The sequence below is a fragment of the Muscardinus avellanarius genome (assembly GCF_963383645.1).
Source record: "Muscardinus avellanarius genome assembly, chromosome: 21".
Lineage (NCBI taxonomy): Eukaryota > Metazoa > Chordata > Mammalia > Rodentia > Gliridae > Muscardinus > Muscardinus avellanarius.
The window spans coordinates 2461567-2484440 of record NC_137807.1 but is presented as its reverse complement, the minus strand read 5'-3'; the positions used below and the strand labels follow the sequence as shown (position 1 = coordinate 2484440).

The 22874-nt window shown below is 52.7% G+C and overlaps 1 protein-coding gene across 3 annotated transcripts; it reads left to right on the top strand.

Annotated features, from left to right (window-relative positions):
- Positions 1-22874, top strand: RILPL1 (Rab interacting lysosomal protein like 1; the record flags this gene model as incomplete). Of its 3 annotated transcripts, XM_080717541.1 has the most annotated exons (8): positions 1-309; positions 3732-3882; positions 8204-8322; positions 9720-9941; positions 13137-13330; positions 13787-13879; positions 19612-19635; positions 22730-22874. In XM_080717541.1, 8 exons carry the CDS (start codon positions 1-3, stop codon positions 22872-22874), a joined length of 1257 nt encoding a protein of 418 aa, XP_080573667.1. The 3 variants fall into 3 exon arrangements, with proteins under 3 accessions (XP_080573667.1, XP_080573669.1, XP_080573668.1); XM_080717543.1 differs by lacking the exon at positions 19612-19635 and having other exon boundaries at positions 13158-13330; XM_080717542.1 differs by lacking the exon at positions 19612-19635.

Genomic DNA, 22874 nt, shown 5'->3' with positions numbered 1-22874 from the left:
ATGGAGGAGGAGCGGGGGTCGGCGCTGGCCGCCGAGTCGGCGCTGGAGAAGAACGTGGCCGAGCTGACCGTGATGGACGTGTACGACATCGCCTCGCTCGTGGGCCACGAGTTCGAGCGGGTCATCGACCAGCACGGCTGCGAGGCCATCGCGCGCCTCATGCCCAAGGTCGTGCGCGTCCTGGAGATCCTGGAGGTGCTGGTCAGCCGCCACCACGTCGCCCCCGAGCTGGACGAGCTGCGCCTGGAGTTGGACCGGCTGCGGCTGGAGCGGATGGACCGGATCGAGAAGGAGAGGAAGCACCAGAAGGTGGGCTTCGGGCGGCTGCAGGTGCCCACCGAGGGGTGCGAGTGTGCGGGGGACCAGACCAGAGGAGAGGCTCCGAGGGAGGAGGGAGGGAGACCCCGGCCCTCCCTGCTCAGCCAGGGGCATCTTACCTACACCTGCCGCAGACGCAGAGGCATCCTCTAGATCACACCTGAATTTCAAGGCTGTTATTACCAGTGAACAGCCCTGCGGCCCTGGGTAAGTTGCTTGACCTCTCTGTGCTTTATTTTCACATCCGTCCACTGCTAATCACGGGCCAGGGATGGCGGCGCACACCTGTAGTCAATCCCAGGACTTGGGAGGCTGAGACAGGCGGGTCACAGGCTGGCGGCCAGCCTCAGCAACTTAGTGAGGCCCTCAGCAACTTAGTGAGACCTCGTTTCCTAATAAAAGTAAAATAGGGCAGAGTGCGTGTTTGAGGGACAGAGAGAGACTTGGAGGTAGTTCCAAGTTCCCTGGGTTCTCTAGTACAAAAACAACCACGATAAGCCAGTCACAATAGGATCCTTGTAAGAGTTCCACGAGATGATAGAGGTAAAGTGCTTAGATGTTGTTGTTGTTATTATTATTATTAATTATTCTCTCCTACACGTGAAGGAAGCCCCTTCCCCTTCAGTTCCCCAAGAAGATATGACACCTGTCCTCCCAGGTCCTCTTCCTTCGGCTGCAGATTCCCCAGAGTCCTGACATGCAAGCTCGGGCCCAGGGGGGCTCTGGGCCCATATTTGCCCGTTTCTTCCCGGGTCCCACAGTTTCTTAACCTGTATCCTGGGGTGCTTTTCCTTGCCCTAATTTTTATCTTCAATGCTCGCTGAACTGGGTGAGGTAGGAATTGTCTTCCTTTTACAGAGGAGGAAACAGAGGGCCGGAGGGGGAGGGATTTGCCAAGTGAGTGGTGAGACAGGCCCAGCCACGGTCCCTTCCCCACCCTCTGGAATTTGGGGGAACCGGATGATTGGGGGCTCCACGAAGGCCAAGCCTCTGCCTTGAATCGGGAGTCTTACTGAATGGGAACCACCCCGCTGGGCTGGGAGTCCAGACTAGGAACCCGGGGAGAAGGAAGTGGTACACATGTGGTTTCCTGCCCCAACCTCAGCCCTCAGACCCTTCAGACTGGAAATGGGAGGAAACGTCGGTGCAGCGAGGCTTCCGGCCTGCTGTGCGGCTTCAGGAGATTAGCGGGCCTCTCTGAGCCTCGCTGGTGGGTCCATCATCTGCATGTTGTGATAAATCTGTGTGTTTCCCAGGGAAATGGCCAAAGCCGGGTCTGCAGCCTAAACCCGAGGGGTTAAGGCCAAGCTCTAAGCCGGGCGTGGTGGCACATGCTTGTAATCCTAGTACATGGGAGGCTGAGACAAGAGGATCACAGGTTCCTAGCCAGCCTCAGCAGCTTAGTGGGGCTCTCAGCAACTTGAGGACACTCTGTTTCCAAATTTAAAAAAGATCATAAAAATGGGCTGGAGCTGTCGTTTGGAGGTAGAAAGTTCCTGGCTCAGTCCCCAACATCTCTTTCTCTGTTTCTCTCAATCTCTCTCTCTCTCTCTCTCTCTCTCTCTCTCTCTCTCTCTCTCTCACACACACACACACACACACACACACACACACAGAGCAAGCTCCCCTGTGTCTGTCCTTGCGGGTCCTGTGCTCTGGGGTCAGGACAGAAACCCGAGCTCCGATGAGTTGGGCAGCGTCACCAAGGTCACAGGCAAACCTGGGCCCGCCTGAGTCCTGTAATTAATCTCAAGACTCCCAGGAGCAGACAGACTCTCTGGAACCCGACAGCCTCGGCACAAGCCCACCACTCACGGCGCGGTGATCTCAGGCCCCGGCTGCCCTGGGTCTCAGATTCCTCGGCTGTCAAATGGGATGGTCAGCCGAGGGTAAGGGGATGGTTACCGTAAACAAAGTATGCAGTCTGAGCCCGCCGTTAACTGCTACTTCAGGCCTGGGCTCTCACCTGCGCGCTCAGACATTAATGTTGGGAACCCCCTGTACCCCAGACTTCCCAGGTGGACCAGGGAAGGAAGTTCAGGTCACAGGAAGGTGGTACCTCTGTCCCTGCCTGGCTCTGTAGCTCCACCGCGCCTGCCCGCTGGGGCGTCTGTGGGGTTGGAATTCTCCGCTGGTGGTACTTGCTGCTGGAACTCGGTCAGCCAGCAGCGCCAAGCTCAGGGCCAGGGCCTGTCTGTAAACAGCCAGGAGCGGCCTGGGTCAGCGCAGCACCTTCTCCCCAGCCCCAGGCACTCCGCTTGCTGTTCTAGGGGAAGGGAGAAACTCTCTGATTTACTTATTATTTATTTATTTATTTTGGTGTTACTGGGGGTGGAACCCAGAGGCTTTCTACCCCTGGGCTATACTCCCAGACCTGTTTTGTATTTTATTTGGAAACAGGGTCTCACTAAGTTGCTGAGAGCCTCACTAAGTATCTGAGGCTGGCTTCGAACCTGCGCGATCCTCCTGTCTCAGCTTTATGTTTATTTTTTATGGTACTGTGAATGGAACCCAGGTTCCATCTCCCAGCTACATCCCCAGTCCTATTTTTTATTCCTTTTTTTTTTTTTTTTTTCAGGTCTGGGGATGGAACCCAGGGGCATTTGACCTCCAAGCTACCCCTGCCCAATTTTTTTATTCTTTATTTTGAAACTGGGTCTCACTGAGTTGCAGAGGGCCTCGCTAAGTAGCCGAGGCTGTCCACAAACCGCCTCCCAAATGCTGGGATTACAAGTGTGTGCCACCATACCCAGCTCTATTTTTTATTCTTTATTTTCTTTCTTTTTTTTTTTTTGTGGTACTGGGGATGGAACCCAGGGGCCTTCTACCTCCAGGCTACACTCCCAGACCTATTTTATATTTTATTTGGAAACAGGGTCTCTTAAACCAGCTGAGGCTGGCTTCGAACCTGCGATCCTCCTGTCTCAGCCTCCCAAGCGCAGGGATTACAAACATGCGCCACCACGCCCGGCTTCTGAGCTACATTTGGAAACAGGGTCTTGCTGAATTTCTGAGGCTTGCCACGAGCCTGCGATCCTCCTGTCTGCATCCACCACCAGGCTCACAAACACCCTCCCATGTACCACTAACCATCGCATCTACCTTGTGAGCCTGTATATAAAGAAACAGAGCCGGGCGTGGTGGCTCACGCTTGGAATCCCAGTACTTGGGAGGCTGAGACAAGAGGATCGCTGGTTCAAAGCCAGCCTCGGCAACACAGGGAGGCTCTCAGAAACCCAGTGAGATCGCGCGAGGTGTCAGCAGTCTTCTTTGTCCAGTGGCTGAGAGCTTGATTCTCCTCGGGAAGGGATGGCCAGAGGCCCAGGTGCCCGCCCGCGCAGCTTCCTATGGGCGGGGTGGGGAGGCCAGGGCCTGGCGGGCTGTGACCCGCCGTCGCTGCCCCTGCCCCATAGGAGCTGGAGCTGGTGGAGGACGTGTGGCGAGGGGAGGCACAAGACCTCCTCTCCCAGATCGCCCAGCTGCAGGCGGAGAACAAACAGCTCCTGACCGGCCTCTCCCACAAGGACGTCAGCTTCTCCGAGGAGGAGTTCCAGAAGCAGGAAGGTGAGGGAACCCGGCTTGTCCCCCTGCCCGCATTCCCGGGTTTGGTTTGGGTGTTTTGTTTTTGTTTTTGTTTTTGTTTTTGTTTTGCAGAATTGGCGATTGAACCCAGGGGCATTCTCCCTCCGAGTACACCCCCAGTCCTACTTTATTTTTTATTTAAATTAATTCAAGCCGGGCGTGGTGGCCCATCCTTGTAATCCCAGTGCTTGGGAGGCTGAGACAGGAGGATCACAGGTTCGAAGCCAGCCTCAGCTGGTCTAAGAGACCCTGTTTTCAAATAAAATATACAGTAGGTCTGGGAGTGTGGCCCGGAGGTAGAAGGCCCCTGGATTCTATCCTCAGTACCACCAAAAAATAAATTATTAATTAATTCAAGCCAGGCGTGGCGGGAGGATCGCGGTTCGCAGCCAGCCTTAGCTACTTAGTGAGGCCCTTTGCAACTCAGTGAGACCCGGTTTCAAAATAAAGAATAAAAAATAGGGCTGGCGGTAGACCTCTGCGGTAGAATGCCCCTGGGTTCCATCCCCAGTACCAAAAAAAAAAAATTTTAAATTCATTCATTCAGCCAGGTGTGATGGCCCACACTTGTAATCCCAGTATTTGGAAGGCTAAGACAGGAGGATCGCAGGTTTGAAGCCAGCCTCAGAAACTTAGCAGGATTCTCAGCAATTTATAGAGATCCTGTTTCAAAATAAAAAGGACTAGGGGTTTAACTCATAGACAGAATGCCCATGGGTTCAATCTCCAGCATCACAAAATAATAATAGTAAAATAAATAAATAAACAAATTAATGTCCTTCTGTTCCAGGATCCCATCTCAGCGGCCACATTAGATTTAGGACACCTTGATTTTTTTTGTTTTTCACTTAGTATATCTTGCAGAATTTCCATATGGTATGAATCTTCTTCTTTTGGGGGCAGGAGAGAGAGAGTTCATGGATACTAGGACTTGAACCGAGGAACATTTTACCTCTACACTTTACCCAGCCTGTTTTATTTTATTTTATTTTGTAGTACTGGGGGTTGAATCCAGGGGCATTCTACCTCTGAGCCACACGCCCAGCCCTATTATTTTATTTTGAAACAGGGTCTCACTAGGTTGATGAGAGTCTCACTACTTGCTGAGGCTGTCCTCAAACCTGTGATCCTCCTGTCTCAGCCTCCCAGATACTGAAATTACAGGCTTGTGCCACCACGGCCAGCTCAAGTCTTTGCTGAGCACAGAGAGGCATCGTGGCCTAGGGGTTAAAAGTCTTAACTGGGGGGGCAGAGCGGGGCCAGATCTTAGCTGTGCCCGGTCCCAGCGGTGGCCAGTGTCTTTTCCAGGTTGCTGCCCACTTTGTCTGAGAAACACCTGCATTCTTAGGAGGCTCAGATTACTTTATACGCGGTGAAGTGTTCTGCACACACTTGGAACTCGGTAAACATTTGCTATCATCTATTTTGCAACAGCATTATTACAGTATCTTTTACGTGCCAGAGATTCCAGTGGTTTAAAGTGGACAGTCCAAGATCTTTGGGTGTCTCTACCGGAGTGAACCTAAGCTGAGCCTAAGTGAGGTCCCTGGCACCATGGGTTTATTTGAGACATTCTTTTTGTTTGTTTGTTTGTTTGTTTTTTCCGGTACTGGGGATTGAACCCAGGAGCATTCTATCTCCGAGCTACATCCCCAGCCCTATTTTTTATTCTCTATTTGGAAACAGGGTTTCACTCAATCGTGACGCCCTCACTAAGTAGCTGAGGCTGTCCTCGAACCTGCGATCCCCCTGTCTCAGCCTCCCAAGTACTGGGATTACAAGCAAGGACCACCAGGCCCAGTGTGTTTGTGACATTTCTGCAGGGTGCACAGAGGCCTCTGGGATAGACCCGGGAGCTGCCCTGCCTGCCCCCAGGGCTGTAGACTTTGTTTTTTTTTTTTTTGTTTTTTGTTTTTTGTTTTTTTTTTGGTGGTACTGGGGTTTCTGGAAGACCTTCTACCTCCGGGCTACACTCCCAGACCTATTTTTACATTTTTATTTGGAAACAGGGTCTCCTAAGCCAGCGCACGTGGCTGGCTTCGATCCTCCTGTCTCTGCCTCCCAAGGGCGGGGATTACAAGCGTGCGCCACTACGCCCTGCTCCTTATATCTTTTTTTTTTTTTTTTTATGGTACTGGGGTTCCTGGAATCCCTTCTACCTCCGGGCTACACTCCCAGACCTATTTTTACTTTTTTTTTTTTTTAATTTGGAAACAGGGTCTCCTAAGCCAGCGCGCGCGGCTGGCTTCGAACCTGCGCGATCCTCCTGTCTCTGCCTCCCAAGCGCGGGGATGACAAGCGTGCGCCACCCCGCCAGGCAGGGCTGTAGACTTTGCAAGCACAGTTCTGGGCCCTTCCTCGACCATCTGGCGGGGAGCTCCTCCCCGCACAGCACTAGGCTCCCCGCTGGCTTGACAGGAGCCAGCCCAAGCGCGTGGGATTCGGGCTGTGCGGAACAGCAGCGCGTGGGTCCAGCTCCCAGAGGGCTAGCGCGGAGGCTGTCCAGAGGCCGCACACATGCCAAGCATGTCTTGTGGTTATTTTTATTTTGCATGGGAAACCATGGGAACATAACAGGGAGGCGTTGCACCCACCTGCTGGTGGGACAGACATTGGACCAGTCCCTGGAGAGAGGAAATGGGAAAAGAGATTGGACCCTCGGGCAGGTGTGACACTGAGCAGGTGCCTGGCAGGCCTGGGGTAGGCTGCGGAGCTAGGGGTGCAGCTGGGTGGTTCCTGTGGGGAGGAGCCAGCCAGGCCTGGAACAGGTGGCTGGCGCGCGCTCTCTCTCCTCTCTCTCTCTCTCTCTCTCTCTTGTGGTACTGGGGAACCCAGGGACATTCTACCTTCGAGTGACACCCCTAGCCCTATTTTTTATTCTTTATTTTGAAACAAGATCTCACTGAGTTGCAGAGGGCCTCTCTAAGTAGCTGAGGCTGGCCACGAACCACGATCCTCCTGTCTCAGCCTCCCAAACACTGGGATTACAAGCGTGTGCCACCATACCTGGCTTTTAATTTTAATTTTAATTTTTTCAGTACTGGGGATGGAACCCAGGGTATTGTACCTCCGAGCTACATCCCCAGCCCTATTTTTTATTCTTTATTTGGAAACAGGGTCTCATTGAGTTGCCAAGGGCCTTAAGTAGCTGAGGCTGGCCGCGAACCGTTATCCTCCTGTCTCACCCTCCCAAATGCTGGGATTCCAAGCGTGCGCCCGGCCAGGATGGCTTTCTCTACACTTAGCACAGAGCACACCGTGCTCAGAGCCGCCTTGCCGCTCTCCTCGGTCTGCTCCTAGGAAGCCTCCAGATTAAAAAGCCCTTCCTCAGCTGAGCGTGGTGGCGCACGCCTGTCATCCAAGTACTTGGGGGGCTGAGACAGGAGGATCGCAGGTTCGCGGCCAGCCTCAGCCACACAGCGAGACTCTCACAACTCAGTGAGACCCAGTTTCCAAATAAAAAATCCAAAGGGCTAGGGTGTGACTCAGAGGTAAAAACGCCCCTGGGTCAGCTCCTAGCCCTAGCTCACACACACACATAAAAAGTCTGGGGCCCGGAGGGAAAAGGAGGATGTAAGGGTGAGTAATGGCGTGGCTACTTTGGGTGGCCCCGGGGAGCCTGTGTGAGGACGGCCTGTGAGCTGAGGCTTGATAAATGGACCGAGGGAGCTCAGAGAGGTCAGAAGGCGGGAGCCCCAGGAGGCGGAAACAGGAAGGGCAAAACCTGGCGGGTTCTGCAGCCAGAAGCAGAGACTAAGCCCTGGAGGAGCTGGAAGAGGCCAGAAGAGGCAGGAGGCCTGGGCTACAGAGACCTTTTACTTTATTTTATTTTTCAGTTTTGGGATGGACCCAGGAACATTCTCTCTCTGAGCTCCATCCCCAGCGCTATTTTTTATTCTTTATTTTGAAACACGGTCCCACTGAGTTGCAGAGGGCCTCACTAAGTAGCTGAGGCTGTCCGCGAACCGCGATCCTCCAGTCTCAGCCTCCCAAATGCTGGGATGACAAGCGTGCGCCACCATACTGGGCCTACAGAGAGACCCTGTTTTCTTTCTTTCTTTCTTTTTTTTTTTTTTGGTACTGGGGATCGAACCCAGGGACCTTCTACTTCCAAGCTACACTCCCAGCCTTATTTTATTTTTATTTTGAAACAGGGTCTGCCTAGGTTGATGAAAGTCACATTCCTTGCAGAGGCTGGTCTTGAACATGTGATCCTCCTGTCTCAGCCTCCCGAGTCCTGGGATGACAGGTGGGGTGCCACCAGGGGAGGTGGAGTCATTGCTGTGTCCCTGTCCTCCCCCAGGCATGTCGGAGCGGGAGCGGCAGGTGATGAAGAGGCTGAAGGAGGTGGTGGACAAGCAGCGAGACGAAATCCGCGCCAAGGACAGGGAGCTCAGCCTCAAGAACGAGGACGTGGAGGCTGTGAGTGGAGGCCCGGCCTCCCCTCTGTATCATTCTTTACGCTGTGTAGGGTGGGTGGACATCCTTGGGGTGCTCAGAACTTGGCTCCTCCACACCTTGTGGGGGGGTCCTGAGGCTCTGCCAGGACCCCGAGGCTTCCCCAGCCGCCCCCTCAGTGCCCTGGGGAGGGCAAGCTCTGCAGGGCCCAGGAGCCCGTACAGCATCTCTGCTCAAATTTAAAGTTACCTGTAAGGCCAGGCGTGGTGACACACGTTTGTGATCCCTGCGCTTGGGAAGCTGAGACAGGAGGATCACGCAGGTTCGAAGCCAGCCTCAGCTACTTAGTGAGGCTCTCAGCAACTTAGTGAGACCCTGTTTCCAAATAAAATATAAAGTAGGTCTGGGAGTATAGCCCGGAGGTAGAAAGCCTCTGGGTTCCACCCCCAGTACCACCAAAAAAAAAAAAAAAAAAAAAAAAGTTACCTGTAGCCGGGCATGGTGACACACGCTTGTGATCCCAGCATTCAGGAGGCTGAGGCAGAAGGATCATGGTTCACAGACAGCCTCAGCTACTTAGTGAGGCCCTCTACAATTCAGTGAGACCCTGTTTCAAAATAAAGAATAAAACATAGGGCTGGGGGTGTTGCTTGGAGGTAGAATGCCCTGGGGTTCAATCCCTAGTACCGCAAACAATGAGCGAGTGAATAAATAAAATAAAATAAAATAAAAAAGACTACAGCCAGGAGTGGTGGCACACACTTGTTATCCCGGCATTTGGGAGGCTGAGACAGGAGGATCACAGTTCGCAGACAGCTTCAGCTCCTTAGCGAGGCCCTTTGCAACCCGGTGAGAGCCTGCTTCAAAATAAAGAATAAAAAATGGGAAAATGGGGCTGGGAGTGTAGCTCAGAGGGAGAATGCCCCTGGGTTCCATCCCTAGTACCAAAAAAAAAAAAAAATAGGACTGGGGGTGTAGGTTGGAGGTAGAATGCCCCTGGGTTTCATCCCCAGTACTGGGGAAAGAAAGAAAGAAAGGAAGAAAGACAGAAAGAAAGAAAGAAAGAAAGAAAGAAAGAAAGAAAGAAAGAAAGAAGGGAGGGAAGGAGAAAATTGGTCTGGGGGTGTAACTTGGATCTATGATGTGTCTGGGTTCAATTCCCAGTATCACAAAAAATATATATAAATAAAATAAAAAGGGTTGGGGGTGTTGCTTGGAGGTAGACTGTTACTGGGTTCCATCCCTAGTACTAAAAAAAAAAAAAAAATTTGCCCACCTCTGGTGTCGATGGAGCCAAGAGGACCAGTTGCAGATAGATACAGACGTCTATAGCGTGCTTGGCGCCCCTGAGAATGGTCTGCGCTTGCGCAGTGCATGCCCCAGCAACCGTACCCTGCGCCATGAGCTCCCTCTGTCCACAGCTGCAGCAGCAGCAGACCCGGCTCATGAAGATCAACCACGACCTCCGGCACCGGGTCACGGTGGTGGAGGCCCAGGGGAAGGCCCTGATCGAGCAGAAGGTAGAGCTGGAGGCGGATCTGCAGACCAAGGAGCAGGAGATGGGCGGCCTGAGGGCCGAGCTGGGGAAACTGCGGGAGAGGCTGCAGGGCCAGCTCAGCCTGAACGGGCAGGAGGAGCCGGAGGTGAGCGGGGGTGAGCGGAGCAGTGGGTGCGGGAGGGAAAGACTGTTCTGGCCCCAGGACACGCAGTTGGGTGGAGGCAGAGCTGGGCCTGGAACTCGGCATTCAGGTCCAGGGCGTCCAGCTCAGAGCTGGCCCCTGGGCACCTGCCTTGTTCATCCATTCAAAGCATTGTTCAAGTCGGGCGTGGTGGCGCACGTTTGTCATCCCAGTACTTGGGAGGCTGAGACAGGAGGATCGTGGTTCGTGACCGACCTCATCTACCCAGTGAGGCCCTCCGCAACTTAGTGAGAACCTGTTTCAAAATAAAGAATAAAGCTGGGGGTGTAGCTCGGAGGTAGAATGCCCCTGGGTTCAATTGCTAGTTCTGCAAAAAAAGAAAGAAAGATTGTAATCCCCACACTTGGGAAGCTGAGACAGGAGGATCGCACAGGCTCCAAGCCAGCCTCAGCTACTTAGTGAGGCTCTCAGCAACTTATTGAGACCCTGTTTTCAAATAAAATATAAAATAGGTCTGGGAGTATAGCCCGGAGGTAAGAAACCTCTATGTTCTACCCCCAGGACAAGGAAGGAAGGAAGGAAGGAAGGAAGGAAGGAAGGAAGGAAAAGAAAACCAGGCTGAGTTTATACCTGGTGGGCCCAGAGGTCTCAAATGTGACCGGAGCACAGCTGCCCCTCTGCCAGGCCAGGGGCTGCCCCCAATTATGTTCCCAGGAAGCTTTGTTGAGCCGGGTGGTGGGGAACGTTTCTGGGAGACCAGGGTGGAGGCCCTGGTCCAAGCCGCCGCCTCTCTCAGCCTCCAGAGAGGCCCCGTCACTTGCTGGCTGTCTCTGGGGCCTCCTTGGCAGCAGCTGGGGCTCTGGGTATCTCCCTCTAGCTGTGCCCAAGGAGCCTCCAGGGACGCACACAGGACGGAAGGCCTGGCTTATCAGAGATAACCCGAGCCACCTCCGTGCTCCCTCGTGGAATAAGCTTAGACTGATCGCCCGATTGCCACCGTGGGAAGAGCCCTCTGCGCTCCCCGGGGCTCCACAGCCGGGCAGGGCTGCCGGGAGCGTAGTGAGTGCAGGCCGGGCTCTGGGAAGCGGGGCCAAGCCTTCCTCTCCTGCGCCCAAGGCTCAATGCCAGGAGTCAGGGTTTTGATGCACCTGGCAGGGGCTCCCCTAAACTCTTAGGGGATTGGAGCTTCCTAGTGCCCCAAGTTGTCTCATCTCCAGAGAAGAACGTGGGCTCCCAGGAAGCCCTTTCTTGGAACCCAGGGGCAATCTATCTCTGAGCTACACCCCCAGCCCAATATTTTTTTTTGTGTGTGTGTGGTACGGGGGGTGGAACCCAGAGGCTTTCTACCTCTGGGCTGTACTCCCAGACCTATTTTATATTTTATTTGGAAACAGGTCTCACTAAGTTGCTGAGAGCCTCACTCAGTAGCTGAGGCTGGCTTGGAACCTGTGCGATCCTCCTGTCTCAGCCTCCCAAGCGCGGGATTACAAGTGTGCGCCACCACGCCCGGCTCCAATTTTTTATTCTTTATTTTGAAACAGGGTCTCACTGAGTTGCAGAGGGCCTCACTAAGTAGCTGAGGCTGTCCGCGAACCGCGATCCTTCATTCTCAGCCTCCCCCAAATACTGGGATTACAAGCGTGTGCCACCACGCCCGGCTTTATAATTTCTGTCTTATAGCTCCCAGGTGGGAATAAGCCCTGTGAAGTTTTCAGGAGGTTGGGGACGCACGTCTCCGCTGAGGGGTGTGTGTGTGTGTGTATGCATGCGTGTGTATGTTATTACTGGTGATTGGACCTAGAAGTGTTTTACCTCCAAGCTACACCCCCAGTCCTCTTTTGTTTAGTTTTATTTTGAAACGGGGTCTTGCTAGGTTGCTGAGTCTCCCAGTGCTGTTGAGGCTGGCCTCGAACCTGCGATCCTCCTGTCTCAGCCTCCCAAAGACTAGGATGACTTCTCCCTCCCTGCTGTCCCCCGCTGGCCAGCAGCCCTGATTCCACTCTGAGGCTGGGTGTGGCCAGCGCTGCACCTCCCGTCCCTGATCTGTCCGGGGATGCTATCTCCTTTCAAGTGTCCCTTCCCAGAACAGCGTGTCCTGGACTGAGGCTGCGAGACGCCTCGGCTTGGCCTTCTGGAGTCCTCAGCCTCTTGGCTGGGTGCTGCTGTCCCGGCTGGCTCTCCCTCTTCCTGTGCTCTGTGGAGGATTTTGGGGGGTGGGTGGATGGCTAGTTCCCCCACCTTTGAGCTTTACCACTGCTGTCCTAGTGGACTGTGGGACGTGGGGCCCCAGGCTCACTACACTGCTCCGAGTGGATGGCTGGCTGGGAGCAGCTTGGAACAACTCCCTGGCTAAGCCGGGCGTGGTGGGCACGCTCGTCATCCCAGCATTCGGGAGGCTGAGACAGGATGATCGCGGTTCGCAAACAGCCTCAGCTACTTAGTGAGGCCCTCTGCAACTCAGTGGGACCGTGTTTCAAAATAAAGAATAAAAAATAGGGCTGGGGGTGTAGCTCGGAGGTAGAATGCCCCTGGGTTCCATCCCCGGTACCACAAACAAAACAAAACAAAACGAAAAACCTCCCTTGATATTAAAAATGGAAGAGGAAGCCAGGCGTGGTGGCAGCTGCCTGCAATCCTAGCATTTGAGAGGCTGAGACGGGAGGATGGCAGGTTCGGGGCCAGCCTCAGCAATGTAGTGAGGCCCTCTGTAACTCAGTGAGACCGCGTTTCAAAATAAAAAAAGATGCCGGGCATGGAGGTGGAATGCCCCTGGGTTCCAACCCCAGTACAGCAGAAAAGAAAGAAAAAAAAAGGAAGAGGATAAATAAAGAGTTGTGTGTGTCTGTGATTTCAACTACTCTGGTCCAGTCAGCAGTGATCTTAGCAGCCTGCCAGAGGAGGACTGGGGAGGGAGCCAGCCGAGTGACCAGGGCGCGCTGGCACCATGGGGCTTGGTATTCCTGCTCCGGGGTCTCCTTCACGTCTTGGTAATGGAGTCCCAGCGAGCGGGGCCCTTGCGCTCAGCCTGCGGGGGGTGAACAATGAACAGGTGGCCGCCGCTTCCACCTCCAGAGCCGAGCTGTACAGAAAGTGTGCTGAGGCCGCCCTCGGGGGCTGAAAATAGCGGCCTTGGCAGGCTGCACCCCGGGGCGGGAAGCTGAGTGGGCCCCGTGGCGGCAGCTGCCAGGAATTCATTAGCAGCCTCTCTGCCTCCTCCAGACGGAGCCCAGCGCAGAGGAGTGCCTCTCGGATGCCGAGAAGGCGGCCCTGGACCTCAAGGACCCCGACCGCCCCCGGTTCACGCTGCAGGAGCTGCGGGACGTGCTGCAGGAGAGGAACGAGCTGAAGTCCAAGGTGTTCCTGCTGCAGGAGGAGCTGGCCTACTACAAGAGGTGCGTGACGCGCGGCCCAGCGGCAGCTGGTAATTCACAGTTCATCAGCGATTGTACCGGGTGTGGAGGCGCCGCTTGTCATCCCAGCGTTTGAGAGGCTGAGACAGGAGGATCGCGGTTCGCAGACAGCCTCAGCTACTACTTAGGCCCTTTGCAATTGAGTGAGACCCTGTTTCAAAGTAAAGAATAAAAAATAGGGCGGGGGGAATAGGGCTGGGAGCGTAGCTCAGAGGTGGAATGCCCTTAAGTTCAATCCCCAGTACCACAAAAAAAGGAAGGAAGGAAAGAAGAAAAGAAAAGAAAACAAAACAAGGTCTGGCTAAGTTGCTGAGGCTGGCCTAACCTGTGATCCTCCTGTCTCAGCCTCCCCAAGTACTGGGATTATAGGCGTGTACCACCACGCCGGGCTCTAGAGCATTTCGGATTCATTTCTCTTCTGCCTCTCACCCCTTTCAGTGAAGAAATCGAAGAGGAAAATCGAATACCCCAACCTCCGCCCGTTGCACACCCGCGCACGTCCCCCCAGCCCGAGTCTGGGATCAAGCGGCTGTAAGTGACGCCCCTGCGACTCGGGGGCTGCTCCCCACAAGGCTAAGCCGGAGGTTCCCACGCCTGTGACGTCAGCCCGGTGCCTGTGACGTCAGCCCTGGTGCCTGTGACATCAGCCCCAGCGCCTGTGACGTCAGCCCCGGGCATCTGCTCCTGGGACTGTGCTTTGTCGCTCACCACAGCCTGCTGAGGCCTGCTTAACCCCGGCACGTTTGGCCTGCACCCCAACTTCCAGTCCATCTCCCAGTTCCTTCGGGGCCTCCGGGAGGGGAGGTTGGGAGCTTGGGGGAGGCTTGGGCCCGCAGCTGGGGCTCAGCAACTGGCTTGCGTGTGTCACGTGGAGCGGGAGGTGGCTCTGGGCTCTGAGCACAGTGACTTAGGGGCTTGAAATGCCAGCTGTGTGGTGGAATGTTCCAGGCCCGCCCCGTCTATGAATTCCCGTGCTGATTCATCCATTTTGCCCTCTGTCTATTCGCTAAGTATTCAGTGGTGCCAGATACATGCAGAGGCAGGTCCCGGTTGCTATGGGAGACACAGAGGCGAGGCGTAGCCGGCCCCTGTCCTCCGGAAAACTTTAAGCCATTGGGTGGCTTTTTTTTTTTTTTTTTTTTTTTTGCGGATCTGGGGATGGAACCCAGAGCCATTTGACCTCCGAGCAACATCCCCTGCCCTATTTTTTATTCTTTCTTTTTTGAAACAAGGTCTCACTGAGTTGCAGAGGGCCTTACTAAGTAGCTGAGGCTGTCAGCAAACCGCGAACCTCCAGTCTCAACCTCCCCAATGCTGGGATTACAGGCGTGGGCCACCATGCGCAGCTTGGGTGGTTCTTGGTAATGGGCAGACCTCCTTGAGGGGGATAAAAGTTGACAGACCTTTTCCTTGGGGGAAAAAAAACAACATAGAATTCTGTGTTCAGTTATAGGGGTTCGTGGACCCCCAAAGGCCTTCAGATAGAGGGTTAACAGCTGAGTATATTGACTCACGCCTGTAATCTCTGTACTTGGGAAGCTGAGACAGCTGGATCACGGGTTTGAGGCCAGTCCTTGGTAATTTAGTGAGACCCTGTTTCAAAATTTTAAAAATGAGCCAGCCAGACATGATGGCGCACGCTTGTCATCCCAGCATTTGAGAGACTGAGACAGGAGGATCACAGATTCTCGGCCGACCTCACCTACTTAGTGAGGCCCTCTGCAACTCAGTGAGACCCTGTTTCAAAATAAAGAATAAGGCCGGGCATGGTGGCACACGCTTATAATCCCAGCATTCGGGAGGCTGAGACAGGAGGATCCAGGTTTGCAAAGAGCCTCAGCTACTTAGTGACGCCCTTTGCAACTCAGTGAGACCCTGTTTCCAAATAAAGAATAAAATATAGGGCTGGGGGTATAGCTGGGAGATAGAATGGCTCTGGGTTCCATCCCCAAATCGCCAAAAAAAAAAAAAAAAAAAAAGAAAGAAAGAAAAGAAAAGAAAGAAAGAAAGAAAAAGAAGGAAAAAAAGAAAAATGAGCCAGGTGTGATGGCACACGCCTGTAATCACGAGTAATCCCAGTCCTTGTAAGACAGGAGGATCACAGGTTCCAGGGCAGCCTTTGGCAACTTACTGATCCTCTCTTTCTCTGTGTGTGTGTGTGTGTGTGTGTGTGTGTTACGGGGATTGAACCCAGGGACATTCTACCTCTGAGCTAATTTTTAGGTTTTTTTGTTTGTTTGTCGTACTAAGGATTGAACGCAGGGCATTCTATCTCCAACCCTATTTTTTTATTCTTTATTTTGAAACAGAGCCCACTAAGTTGCGGAGGCCCTCACTAAGTGCGCCACCTCGATGGGCTTCCTATTTTTTTTTTTTTTTTAATTTGGAAACAGGGTCTCACTAAGTTGTGGAGGCCCTCACTAAGTAGCTGAGGCTGGCCGCAACCCTGCGATCCTCCTGTCTCAACCTCCCAAGTACGGGGATTACAGGTGTGTGCCGTGGCGCCTGGCTTGAAACCCTATTTTCAAATAAAAAGGGCTGAGGGTGCAGCTCGAAGGTAGATGCCCCGTGCTTCAATCTCTGTCCAGCAAAAGAAAAAGACACAGTGAACGAGACAGAGCCTCCCTCCCATCCAGGAGGCGCAGGTGGCCAGCCCGAGGCACCCCGGCCTCCCAGGGGTCAGTGGAGAGCCAGCTGGTACAAAAGGCTTTTGACCAGCACACGCAGACACTGGCCGGCTTTGTCCTCCTGGCTACTCCCCGGGAGCTGTGCTGTGAGGCTGGAGGAGCCTGGGCAGGGCCGGATCTCCCCTGGGGGCCAGGGCTGTGGCTGGGGCGCTTTGGGTTCTCCTGTGCCGCTCCTCTGGGTCCGTCTCGTCTCTTAGGTCCTTGCCTTTGGGTGGCATTAGTCCTGATGTCTGTGTAGTGCAGGTCACGCCTCCCTGCCAGCCGGGCTTCGTGCTCCCGACCCCGGTTTTCAACCTCATTACTCCCCAAGTCCTGCCTAAGCAACCGAGGAGGTGGACAGAAGCTTTGCCAGCCTCCATTGCTCGAGCTAAGGTATCGTCTACGCTGTCAGAGGCCCAAAGCTAGGACAGCTGTTCCCATTTCTCAGATGGGGAAACTGAGGCTCAGGGAGGCAGTGAATTTCACTGAGATCCTCCTGCCAAGCAGGCACAGAGCTGGGTTTCTAAACTCCTGACCTTTTTTTTTCTTCAGTACTGGGGATGGAACCCAGGGGCATTCTACCTCCAAGCTACACTCCTAGACCTATTTTATTATTATTATTATTATTATTATTATTATTATTAATTATTATTATTATTATTGTAGTACTGGCGATGGAACCTTCTACCCCTGAGCGAAACTCTGGCCCTACTTTTTTTTTTTTTTTTTTTTTTTTTTGGCAGTACTGGGAATGAATCCAGGGGCATTCTACTTCCGAGCTACACCCCCAGCCCTATTTTTTTATTCATTATTTTGAAACAGGGTCTCACTAAGTTGCAGAGGGCCTAACTAGTTATCTGAGTCTGTCCGCGAACCCGTGATCCTCCTGTCTCAGCCTCCCGAGTACTGGGATTACAAGCGTGTGCCACCACCCCAGCTTTGAAATCATGACTTCTGTGGGCACGATCCTCAGCCCCCTTCTCCTCCCCAACTCAGGTCCCCAGCTGTGGGCCCGCTGCCCAGGTCCCTTATCTCTCAAAGGCCCCAGAGACGTCAGATGTGGTATTTCTGGGCCGGACACAGTCAGGGAACCAGAAACTCTCGCTGCCAGTCAAAACAGCATGCCTGAAGATGGACCCAGAATAGCTCGTGACTGTGCACCACTGGCCGGGGCGGGCGGGTGGCTGAGCCCCGGGAGGTCACGTGGAGCCCCGGGTGACCTCAGCCCTGTCCTCAGAGAACACAGCGCGCCAGCGCCACCTTCACGCAGTCCTCACCGCTCGGTCCTGGTCCCATGTGCACAGGCACAGTAGTTCTCTGCTGGGTAAGAGAGGCAGGAGGATGGGGAGCCGGCTCCGTTGGTCTTGGGGCAGCGGCCACCAGTCTCCAACAGCGGCAGTGACCCTGCCTGCTGCCCGTCTCCTACATATTTACACATCTACTTATTTATTTGTGGTACTGAGGATGGAACCCGGGGACATTCTACCTCCGAGCTACACCTCCAGCCCTATTTTATTCTTTTATTTTTTTTCAGTGGTACTGGGGGTGGGACCCAGAGACTTTTCTACCTCCGGGCTATACATCCAGACCCATTTTACATTTTATTTGGAAACAGGGTCTCACTAAGTTGCCGAGAGCCTCACTCAGTAGCTGAGGCTGGCTTCGAACCTGTGCGATCCTCCTGTCTCAGCCTCCCAAGCGCGGGGATGACAAGCGTGCGCCACCACGCCTGGCTCCTGTTTTATTCTTTCTTTTGTTTTGTTTTTTGTTTTTGTGTGTGTGTGTGGTACTGGGGCTGGAACCCAGGGCTGTTCTACCTCTGAGCTGTACCCACAGCCCTATTTTTAATTCTTTATTTTGAAACAGGGTCTCATTGAGTTGCAAAGGGCCTCACTAAGTAGTAGCTGAGGCTGGCCTGAAACCGTCCCTGATCCTCCTGTCTCAGCCTCCCAAATACTGGGATTATAGGTGTGTGCCACCACGCCTGGCTCATCTTATTTATTTTGAAACAGTCTCACTAAGTTGTGAAGGGCCTCACTAAGTAGCCAAGGCTGGCCACGAATCTACGATCCTCCTGTCTCAGCCTCCAAGCACTGGCTCACCTCACTTTCACTAGAAATAATTTTTTCACAGCTGCCATTACATTGCCTGAACTACTACTGTTGGAACTTAATTTGGCCCAAGTCTTCCAGAAGATTCTGGCAGAAGGGAGGAGTTAAAACTAGCCATACCAGCCAGGCGTGGTGGCACACGCTTGTAATCCCAGCGCTTGGGAAGCTGAGATAGGAGGATCGCGGTTCGCGGACAGCCTCAGCTACTTAGTGAGACCTCCACAACTTAATGAGACCCTGTTTCAAAATAAAGAATAAAAGCCAGGCATGGTGGCGCACGCTTGTAATCCCCGCACTTGGGAGGCTGAGACAGGAGGATCGCACAGGTTCGAAGCCAGCCTCAGCTACTGAGTGAGGCTCTCAGTAACTTAGTGAGACCCTGTTTCCAAATAAAATATAAAATAAGTCTGGGAGTATAGCCTGGAGGTAGAAAGCCCCTGAGTTCCACCCCCAGTACCATCAAAAATAAATAAATAAATAAAATAAAGAATAAAAAACAGGGCAGGAGCCGGGCATGGTGGTGCACACTTGTAATTCCAGCATTCAGGGGGCCGAGACAGGAGGATCCAGGTTTGTGGCTAGCCTCAGCTACTTAGTGAGGCCCTCTGAAAATTAGTGAGACCCTGTTTCAAAATACAGAATAAAAAACAGGGCTGAAGGTATAGCTCGGAGATAGAATGCCCCTGAGTTCCATTCCCGGTACTGCAAAAAATGATAGATAGATAGATAGATAGATAGATAGATCGATGGATGGATGGATGGATGGATGGATGGATGATAGAGCTGGGTGTGTGGCTCAGAGGTAGAATACAAAACAGGGCTGAAGGTATAGCTCGGAGATAGAATGCCCCTGAGTTCCATTCCCGGTACTGCAAAAAATGATAGATAGATAGATCGATGGATGGATGGATGGATGGATGGATGGATGGATGATAGAGCTGGGTGTGTGGCTCAGAGGTAGAATACCCTTGGGTTTAATCCCCTTTAAGCAAAGCTATAGATTTGGGGGCAGGACCCCACTGGTGACACAGACCTCAGGCAAACCCCTCGGCCGGCCGGGCTGTGGAGTGGGCCTCTCTGCCATGCTCCCTGTTTTTATCTTCTCTGTGTCTATCTGTACTTCTCTGACCAGGATCTTTACAGCCATAATGCCCATGGTGGCAGCGGGACTGATACTAGACGACCCCACGCTGCAGCCTGTCCGACGGCTCGTGTCCCTTGTAGGCACCGCGCATGCGTGCGTGTGTGTGTGTTCTGTCTGGGCCGTGTGCGTTGGGCATGCCGCTGCTGGAGCGGGCGTCTCCTCTGGCCACGCTGGCTGCATGGCACCGCTGCGTGTTGGCACCCCAAGCGGGTTGCCTTGGGGCTCCATCGCGCGCCACCTACACGAGCCACGCCTCCGTCCTCGGCTCTGTCACGATCATTCTTTCTTGTCTCTTTTGTTTTTGTGCTTAAACAAAACAAAACCACCTTGCCCACGATCCAGTAAAGAAGGTCCTTTAAGTGACGGGTCAGTAGTCCACGCCCTCTGCCATCCCCGAGTGACACTAATACTGTGCTTTCTATTTTCCTGGGGTGGCTTTCTAAAACGTTTGGTCTTGCCCAGCCCTTCGGCCGGTGGGTCTTGTGACAAAAAGGAGGGCAGGCGGGGAGGGAGGCTCCTGTTTGAATTCTCTTCCTCCTTATCAGGCATGCTACAAGGCTTTCCTGCTTACTAAAGTCAGGCAGAGGTGAATCGGGACAGAGAGGTGCTGCTGCTGTATTTTGGGGCCAATTAATAGTCCCAGTTAACCTGGGGAAAAAGCTCACACATAACCCAAACCCACTCTGGAAATCATGCCTTTGTTCACCAGCACACGTACAAATCTGATGTAAGGAAGAGAGCTTGGCCAGGCTTGGTGGCACATGCCTGTAATCCCAGGACTTGGGAGGCTGAGACAGGAGGATCATGGGTTCTAGGACAGCCTCAACATAGTGAGGCTGTCATCAACCTAGCAAGACACTTTTTTTTTTGTTTTTGTTTTTGTTTTTTACACTAGAGATAGAATCCAGAGGCATTCTACCTCCAAGTTACACTCCTAGCCTGATTCTGTTTCTTATTTGGAAACAGGGTCTCACTAGGTTGTTGAGAGCCTCACTAAGTAACTGAGGCTGGTTTTGAACCTGCCATTCTCCTGTCTCAGTCTCTGAAGTATTGGGATTACAAGCATGTGCTACCACGCCTGGCTAGAGACATTGTTTTAAAATAAAAATAAAAGCCGGGCGTGGTGGCGCACGCTTGTAATCCCCGCGCTTGGGAGGCAGAGACAGGAGGATCGCGCAGGTTCGAAGCCAGCCGCGCGGGCTGGCTTAGGAGACCCTGTTTCCAAATAAAAATGTAAAAATAGGTCTGGGAGTGTAGTCCGGAGATAGAAGGGCTTCCAGGAACCCCAGTACCACCAAAAAAAATAAAATAAAATAAAAATAAAATAGGGCTGGAGATGTAGTTTGGAGGTAGAATGCCCCTGAGTTCAATCCCCAATAACACACGCACACGCACACACAGGCACGCGGTCTCTCTCTCTCTCCATATATATATATATGAATGAGCTGGGCGTGGTGGCACACGCTCGTAATCCCTGCACTTGGGAGGCAGAGACAGGAGGACCGTGCAGGTTCGAAGCCAGCCACACTGGCTTAAGAGACCCTGTTTCCAAATAAAAAAATATAAAAATAGGTCTGGGAGTGTAGCTCAGAGGTAGAAAGGCTTCCAGGAACCCCAGAACCACCAAAAATAAAAAATAAATAATAAATAAATAAATAAATAATAAAATAGGGCTGGGATGTGGCTCAGAGGTAGAATGCTCCTAGGTTCCATTTCCAGTACCACACACAAAAAAATAATGATAATAAATAGGTCTGGGGGTGTAGCTCAGAAGTAGAATGTCCCTGGGTTCAATCTCCAGTTCCCCTAAAAAATAAAAAATAGGAGCCAGGCATGGTGGCGCACGCTTGTAATCCCAGCATTCAGGAGGCTGAGACCGGAGGATCGCTGTTCCCAGCCTCAGCTACTTAATGAGGTCCTTTGCAACTCAGTGAGACCCTGTTTCAAAAAAAAGAATAAAAAATAGGGCAGGGGGTGTCCCTTGGAGGTCAGACTCCTCTGGGTTCCATCCCCAGACCCACAAAAAATAAAATAATAAAATAAATAGAAGCTGGGTGTGGTGGGGCACGATTGTAATCCCAGCATTTGGGAAGCTGAGACCAAAGGATCATGGTTTGCAGCCAGCCTCAGCTACTTAGTGAGGCCCTCCGCAACGTAGTGAGACCCTGTTTCAAAAGAAAGAATAAGAAAGAAAGCCGGGTGTGGTGGCGCACGCTTGCAATCCCAATGCTTGGGAGGCTGAAACAGGAGGATCGCACAGGTTCAAAGCAAACCTTAGCTACTTGGTGAGGCTCTCAGCAACTTACTGAAACCCTGTTTCCAAATAAATTATATATATAAAAAAATAGGGCTGAGGGTTTAGCCTGGAGGTAGAAAGCTCCTGGGTTCCACCTCCTAGTACCACACACACACACAAAATAAAGAATAAAAAAATAGGGCAGGAAGTATAGCTCAGAGGTCGAATGCCCCCTGGGTTCCATCCCCAGTACCGCAAAATAAATAAATAAATAAATAAATAAATAACAAATAAATAAATAATTAAAAATAGGGCAGGGGGTATAGCTCAGAGGTTGAATGCCCCCTGGGTTCCATTCCTAGTACCGCAAAATAAATCAATAAATAATAAATTAATTAATTAAAAATAGGGCAGGGGGTATAGCCCGGGGGTCAAATGCCCCTGGGTTACATCCCAGTACCGCCAAATAAGTAAATAGATAAATAAATAAAAATAAAAAAATAGGGTTGGATGTATAGCTCAATGGTAGGATGCCCCAGAGTAGTTCAATTCCCAGTACCACAAACACACACACACACATTTTTTTTTTTTTTTTTTTTTTTTTTTTTGGTGGTACTGGGGTTCCTGGAAGCCCTTCTACCTCCGGGCTACACTCCCAGACCTATTTTTACATTTTTATTTGGAAACAGGGTCTCCTAAGCCAGCGCGCACGGCTGGCTTCGAACCTGCACGATCCTCCTGTCTCTGCCTCCCAAGCGCGGGGATTACAAGCGTGCGCTGCCACGCCCGGCACACACACACTTTTTAATTATAACTATTCAGTGTTTTCCATCAGAATCGCCTTACAATCCACGCAGCTTTCCTGCACTCCTTTCTCAGCATTCCGAGGAGAATTAAAGAAAGCCCTGGTTTAGCTCAGCGGCCGGGGCGCTTGCACAGCATGAGGGTGGGGGTCCTGGGTGGCGTCCCCAGCTCCACCAAGGACAAGAAGGACCCGGGGAGGGTTGCCTGAGCTTCCTGCTGGCCGGGGAGGCCCCTGGTAGTGCGGGGCGGGAGACACCATGAGACCTCCAGGTCCGCGCCGGCGATGGCTTGTCTCACACCTTCAATGGATTTGCCCCCTTCTGTGTTTGTTGCTCTGTGTCCCTGGCATTGCAGAAAAATAAGAAACCAGAGAACACAGCTCCAACCTGCTCTCATGTCTGTCTGTCTCTCTCCTAAAAGGTTTAGTTTCTTCTCCCGGGATAAGAAGCGCCTGGCCAACTCGCAGAGAAACGCACACATCCACGAGTCCTTCGGCCAGTGGGCGAACACCCACCGCGATGACGGGTACACGGAGCAGGGACAGGAAGCCCTGCAGCACCTGTGA